General features: G+C 35.5%; 2 protein-coding genes across 4 annotated transcripts in view; both read right to left on the minus strand.

Annotated features, from left to right (window-relative positions):
- Positions 1 to 1,976, minus strand: part of LOC107656006 (zinc finger protein 287-like) — a 7,155-nt gene extending 5,179 nt beyond the window's left edge. For both annotated transcript variants that reach the window (XR_001630507.1, XM_016443649.1), the window contains exons 1-3: positions 1,796 to 1,976; positions 1,031 to 1,485; positions 852 to 916 (exon numbers count right to left, since the gene is read on the minus strand). Coding sequence is in view for 1 of the 2 variants with exons in the window: in XM_016443649.1 (XP_016299135.1) it covers positions 852 to 916; positions 1,031 to 1,485; positions 1,796 to 1,976 (701 nt within the window). In the remaining variant the exon portion in view is untranslated. The remainder of the gene's footprint in view (positions 1 to 851; positions 917 to 1,030; positions 1,486 to 1,795) is intronic.
- A 52-nt stretch (positions 1,977 to 2,028) lies between these two features.
- On the minus strand, positions 2,029 to 6,248 carry LOC107656007 (eukaryotic translation initiation factor 5B-like). Of its 2 annotated transcripts, none has more exons than XM_016443651.1 (4): positions 5,974 to 6,248; positions 5,164 to 5,618; positions 4,988 to 5,052; positions 2,029 to 2,718 (listed from the first exon to the last, which is right to left on the minus strand). In XM_016443651.1, the coding sequence occupies exons 1-4, from the start codon at positions 6,152 to 6,154 to the stop codon at positions 2,694 to 2,696; spliced, it is 726 nt and encodes a 241-aa protein (XP_016299137.1). In that variant the 5' UTR covers positions 6,155 to 6,248; the 3' UTR covers positions 2,029 to 2,693. The 2 variants fall into 2 exon arrangements, with proteins under 2 accessions (XP_016299137.1, XP_016299136.1); XM_016443650.1 differs by having other exon boundaries at positions 2,696 to 3,696.
- Between the last annotated feature and the right edge of the window lie 715 nt (positions 6,249 to 6,963).

The following is a 6,963-nucleotide window of genomic DNA, read 5'->3' on the forward strand; positions in this document are numbered from 1 at the left end:
TTTTACACATGATGTGTGATATATAATTACCCTTTGCAGATGTATGTATATATATATATATATATATATATATATACACATACATCTGCAAAGGGTAATTAAATGTAACAAATCATGTGTAAAAGTTTATAATCTTTTATTGGAAAATTAACTTAAATTTTTGCCTTAATCTTTAAAAACAACTGAGAAGACTGTTCAAACTAGTGATCAGACATTTTTCAAAAATCACCTCAATAAATTACCTGGATTTCTGCTTCTCGTAAATACTACTGTGTATTTTGTACATTATGTTTTGACAGACATTGATGCAGTGAAATTCAAATGATGTGGATTTGAAAACAGATGAATGGTAAGGTAATAATCATTTATTTCTTAGCCAGCAAATATTCAGTGAAGAGCCCATGAGTGTGTTATGTCGATGTTTTTAGCTGTAATATTTCAACCGACAGCCAGCCTTCGTTTTTTTGTCGGATGGGATAACGTGCATGAGTGGTGAGCAATGTTTGATTTTTGGTTAAGTGAAATACTTTTTGCGTAGTTCATTATACCAATAAACAGGTTGAAGTTTATTTTGTGGCTTAAATAAATCACGTTTGACATGTCTTGTCAAAAAAGTGTTTTTATCGTCTCATCACTTTTTTTTTATTCAAACCCATAAAAATTAAGATCTTGTTGTAAATAATAGTGAAAAATCACTGTTTTTCCATTATTGCTCTTTAGCAGATTTTGACTCAAATTACATTTTTGACAGGCGAAGGATTTGTGTAGTCTAGCTAGTGCATGTTTGATTTCACTACAAAATGTCAACTCTAATCGGCACAGATGAAACTGTAAAGAGTATATTCGAGTACCTCTCTCTTATCTGGGCCAGCTCCATCCGATGCTTCATCAACATCTCTTGTTTTCTGAGGGGCACCTGTAAAACAATGACATCCATCAACTCACATTTTTGTGTAAGGGTGTTTTATAATACAATGAGAATAATAATATTTCACTTTAGGAGACATTTTCTACATATAGACAGACTTACATTAAATGTTTGTGTCTCATGTCTGGGGAAGCCAGCGTGGCTAACTTTGACTTTGTTGACGTCACTGGACGCATCACTGGCCCCTGAATCATCCAAATCTTGTTTTGTGATGTTCTGCTGTATTTGGCAGGTGGTACCTGTTTCAGTATTAGTCTCAGGCTCATTCTTAATTCGAGCTGCTTTGTTAATAAAGGGAAAATTATTCTCACTACTGTCCATCACTTGGGTTTCAGTGTCTTTGCTGGGCATCTGATCATGATAAATGTCCATACATGGTGACAAAGATGCTGATTCACTGCACACAGGCATGTCCTCTTCATTATCCTCGGGCTGTGTATAAACTTCTAGTTTCATATGCATCTCTGTATCTTTCAAGTCATGGTCAGATCTCCATTCCTCTGAAAATGTCTGGGTGTATTTCTGTCCTTGAGTCTCGGTGGAGCAAGGCTGCGTTTCTATACGAATAAACATAGTAAATAAGCAGACGTAAAGATCATAAGCTGTAAAACAATGTTAGGTGTGTAATGTATATATGACAAGAGTATATTAGCAAAACCGATACGTGTGTAAAAAAAGAACGCTGCATAAAATACGTGTTGTTGGGATGCTAACGTTAAACCTCAATGAGCTGTAAACTATTTAAAAAGGTGTGACTGATTTAAAGGGCTTAGGTAAACACATTAAAGTCTTCATTATTTATGTTTATGAAAACCATAACATGACAATAATAAGTATTAGAATCAGATTTAGGGTGAACTGACTAACCACAGTCCATCTGAACTCCTGCCTGCTGCAGTCTCCTCTTGAGCAGCTCAATCTCCAGTCTGGAGCGACAAATCTCCTCATTATACTCTGAAAATATGTCTTCCACAGCCTTAAATATCTCCTGCGCAGCTAATGTTAATCTCTCTGTCAGAAAAACACTTAAAATCTGCAGTTTAGACATTGTGCACAAATACAATAAAAATATGGAAAAGGAAATTATTAAGAGTACATTGAATGTTCAAGTCGGAACCATTATGGAGCCCTTACCTGAGTTATTAGGTTTCATTTAGAGACCTTTTTGTTTATTAGGAAGTTGTCTATAATGTCTATAAAGTTTGTCTTCACTTGTAGTAGAATTATGAAGTAAGGTGTTCTTTTCTTCAGTCACAGGCCAGTATAAATCAACTATTTTAGCATCTATGTTCAAGGTATGTCGTTGCCAGGGAAGGACATAATTCGAGTTGGAACACTGGCTTCCATCTTCAACATTCATACAGCCACCACAGTAACATTATTACAGGCGAGTATCCAGGACCCCAAGAGAAACACACCATACAGAATGGAGTAAATGAGTTTCATGCTGAATTTCACCTAGTTTAACCAGGTTTGTAAGGAAGTTCTTGTAATACTTTAGTATAACGATTATGATTATGATTACGATTACAAGCAGTGAGAATTCTGTTCAGGTTCTAAAGCTTCAGTAAAACTCCAGTACAATATTCACAGAGACAAGACAACAAGTCCATCCAATGCTGATGAAGAACATATGAAGGTCGAAGCGATGAGAAAACAGGAAAGGGTGCAACATTATTTTCTGGATTTTCCAGCTTCCAGACTTCATAGGCCTTCTGTAGAAAGATCTTCATGAGGAATCTTTGTTGCTGTTTCTTTACAGTCCTCATGTAAGGAAGTTCTTGTGATACCTTAGGATTCAATAGAAAGCAAATATTGTTCACAACATCCATGCAAGTGACATCAGACCTTCGTTTTTTACGTAAACTTTCATTGGATGAGGACTTTGATAATTTAGTGAGATATGCTGGACGAAGATTAAAGCGCCTTTGCTAAAATGTGTTGCATTCTGTACTTTTTGGCAACCAACAAACTAGTGACAATCAGGCTCTGCTTCTCCAAGGATGAAGTATCCTTCTATAGAGCTTCAAATGTGGATTGAAGTTCTTTTTGAAGCGGGCCATCGAAATCTATTCATCGTCAAGCTTTTTTCAGACCTCTATCTTTCAAAGCTGCTTGTTTATGAGGAGTACAGCAATGGATGAAGTCGGTTACAATGTCCAACTTTTCTGCATCAGCCGGAATTTTTTCCCTCATCCGTAACACTGCCATTCGTTTTGCAGATTTAGATCCAGCTGTACGATTTAGAGCCAAGGTTTGTATGTGGAGTGTCAGTAAGATTTTTTGTCTCGTTTCTTTTTTCCCTCTTTCGCGATGCATCTCTTTCACGAATTTGTCTTTTCTTCTCTGCTCCCATCCTCTCTCTCTCTTCTCTTTTTTTTATCCTATCATACTCTCGTTTCTTCATCCTCTCTTCTTCTGTTAAGGCTTTTGTTTTTTTAGGTGGCAGAGGGTTATCATCAGCTTTGCACTGATGTAACTTCTTTTTGGTTCTGAATCTTCGCTGTCGCTCACGATTATTATCCTTATCAATTTCTACAGCAGCAGCAGTCCTCTTTCTTCTATACTCTCTTGCTCTTGCAGTTTCAAAAGCTTTGAACTCAGCAAATTTTACAGGGTCTTTTTTCAAGCGATCCCTCCAGGCCTGACTGTATCTTGCATTTTCGGGTTTCTGCTTGTCAGATTTTGACACTTCATCCTGACAGACAGACGGTTGACTTTTCTTACTTTTACACTCAGAGTGACAGGACTGGATTTTCAAAGACATTCTGAAACAAAATTATATATTATATTATATATCATATCACAGACAATTTGGATGAACACAGGGATTCATCTCAAGATCATTCATTACATAACAGTCCATCTACTGCTAAAATTATAAGAAAAACAATAGAATTATTAATTCAAATCAAGAATGCTAGAATCAGAACGTGAATGCGTAGTTTGTGCATAAAAAAACTGTCAAAACTGCAAAGTTTTTCAATGGGATTGGCATTTATTCTCTTTAGCTTGCAGTGTGAAGTACTTCAAGTGAAGAACAAATGTATACATAACATGCGTTATGTATTAGATACATTATCATCTCGAATAGAATTATTAATTCAAATCAAGAATGCTAGAATCAGAACGTGAATGCGTAGTTTGTGCATAAAAAAACTGTCAAAACTGCAAAGTTTTTTAATGGGATTGGCATTTATTCTCTTTAGCTTGCAGTGTGAAGTACTTCAAGTGAAGAACAAATGTATACATAACATGCGTTATGTATTAGATACATTATCATCTCTGACAGACAACATATTGAAACCACTCAGGCCGCCATTTTCTCCTTCTTTTCAGAAAGCGATGACAGTCAAAACATCCGGTAATGTGGGTTTTCAAAGAAATCCATGTTCTCCCTGGACCTCTGCTTCTCATAAATACTACTGTGTATTTTGCATGTTATTTTTTGACAGACATCGATGTACTGATTTTTAAATCATGTGAATTTAAAAACAGATGAATGATAAGGTAATAATTATTTTTAGACTCAAGTATTCAGTGAAGAGATTGATGCCCATGAGAGTGTTATGTTGATGTTTTAAGTTCTAATATTCCAACCAGCAGCCATCCTAAGTTTTTGACAGACATGAAATCATATATGAACTATGTCTGATTTTTTGGTATCATAAAAAGTGCCGGAGACATTTGAAATGCTTTTTGCATAGTTAATTATGCTTATTTTACGGAATTAAGTTTATTTTGTAGCTTAAATACAAATAAAAGAAGAAAAAAAACATGTTACTTAGAGATGTTATGTTATGTTTAGCTTGTCAAAAAATGCTACATTCAGCTGATGTAAATTGGTTGACTTTAAAATTCAAGCTACATTTTTAGTTTTATTTACTTATTTATTTTTACCAGGAAAGGAGTGGTTTTGATGCACAAAGTTGTTTTCATTGTATCTTATAACAAAAATATTTTATTTAAACCAATGAAGATGCAGATCCTGTTGTAAAAAAATACAAAATTTCAACTCAAATAGGCACAGATGAAACAGTAAAAAATGAATTCAAGTACCTCTCTCTTATCTGGGCCAGCTCCATCCGATGCTGCGTCAACATCTCTTGATTTCTGAGGGGCAGCTGTAAAACAATGACATCTCACATTTATGGATACAAGTGTCTTATAACACAACAAAAATAGTAATACTTCACTTTAAGAGACATTTATTTTGCCCATATAGACAGACTTACATTAAATGTTTGTGTCTCATGTCTGGGGAAGCCAACGTGGCTAACTTTGACTTTGTTGACGTCACTGGACGCATCACTGGCCCCTGAATCATCCAAATCTTGTTTTGTGATGTTCTGCTGTATTTGGCAGGTGGTACCTGTTTCAGTATTAGTCTCAGGCTCATTCTTAATTCGAGCTGCTTTGTTAATAAAGGGAAAATTATTCTCACTACTGTCCATCACTTGGGTTTCAGTGTCTTTGCTGGGCGTCTGATCATGATAAATGTCCATACATGGTGATAAGGATGCTGATTCACCGCACACAGGCATGTCCTCTTCATTCTCCTCCTCCTTTGTACAAATATCTAGGATCATATGCATTGCTGTATCCTTCAAGTCATGTTCAGATCTCCATTCCTCTGAAAATGTCTGGGTGTATTTCTGTCCTTGAGTCTCAGTGGAGCAAAGCTGTGTTACTACATGAATAAACATAATAAATAAACATAAACATTAAGTTCTTAAAGATTATAAGTGGTGGGTGTCAGGTGTGTATATATATGAAAAACGTAAATTAGTAAAACTGATACGTGGTGAATAACAAAGACCACTGCATAATAAATTTTAAAAAAATGGCAAAGTTTTGTTCTTCATTGGCTCTTTTGGCATGATCTAAACATCTCATTAATCTAATATTAACACTTTTTAAAGGGCTGGTGTGGCTGATTTAAAGGGCTGGGGTAAAAGCATTTAAGTCTTAATTATTTATGTTTATGAAAACCATAACATGACAATAATAAGTATTATAATCAGATTTAGGGTGAACTGACTAACCAGAGTCCATCTGAACTCCTGCCTGCTGCAGTCTCCTCTTGAGCAGCTCAATCTCCAGTCTGGAGCGACAAATCTCCTCATTATACTCTGAAAATATGTCTTCCACAGCCTTAAATATCTCCTGCGCAGCTAATGTTAATCTCTCTGTCAGAAAAACACTTAAAATCTGCAGTTTAGACATTGTGCGTTGATAAAATGTCACTGAAGGGTCTATCCATCTCTTATTTTCACATCCATAACAAAGGTATTTCTCGTCTGTCGTTTTGTCTGCGTTCATCCTGCTTTAGCTTGTTAATAATCAGCGCCACCTGCTGGTCTGGATGTGCGCTGAACAAATGAACAGTTGAACACTGTTCATCTGCGTTAAAGAGCCCCATTACAAACTATAAATCAAAATCTTTAGATAACACACTGGGTATCTCCAGTTCAAGGTTTGAGGAACAAATACATACGCCACATAATCACATAATCTCTCTCTCCCCCCTCAATTCACAGCCTTCACCTTCAAAACAACAACTCGCATCCTTTTTTCTTCCTCTCCCAGTCGCTTTCTGTTATCATGGAAACATGAATGTAATAGGATATCTAATAATACATTTATGGTTTTAATGGAAATAGCAATCTAAACATATTTAGGAAGTATAATGACTGATGTGATTTTCTTATTCTTCCTAATAAATTATTTAGCATGAATCTACAACATTTCCACCAAAATACCATCATTACAGTTCATATTAGCCTACTGTACTACATTTTAATAAGGGCCATTAGATTTAGATGACAACCAAATCAAATTAGCTTTTCTTTCAACCGTCTTTAGAAACAGGTTTATAAAACCTTTTTAAAAAGTTAAAATATTAGAAATTGCCTAGATACTCTAACATATTGACACTTGAATAACAAGAATTTATGCCAAGTCAGGGGAGAAAAATGGTACAATTCCACGTGCAATCAAACACACAGGAGTTCCTGGAGTGTGTGTGCAGCTGA

Source organism: Sinocyclocheilus anshuiensis, unplaced genomic scaffold (genome assembly GCF_001515605.1).
Source record: "Sinocyclocheilus anshuiensis isolate Anshui unplaced genomic scaffold, SAMN03320099.WGS_v1.1 scaffold51, whole genome shotgun sequence".
NCBI classification, from domain to species: Eukaryota; Metazoa; Chordata; class Actinopteri; order Cypriniformes; family Cyprinidae; genus Sinocyclocheilus; species Sinocyclocheilus anshuiensis.

Coding starts and splice junctions, on each gene's coding strand:
- LOC107656007 (XM_016443650.1), bottom strand. CDS start 6,154: ATGTCTAAACTGCAGATTTTAAGTGTTTTTCTGACAGAGAGATTAACA. Junction 5,053..5,163: donor ATGAGACACAAACATTTAAT/GTAAGTCTGTCT, acceptor ATTGTTTTACAG/CTGCCCCTCAGAAATCAAGA. Junction 3,697..4,987: donor CTGGCCCAGATAAGAGAGAG/GTACTTGAATTC, acceptor ATTTTGTTTCAG/AATGTCTTTGAAAATCCAGT.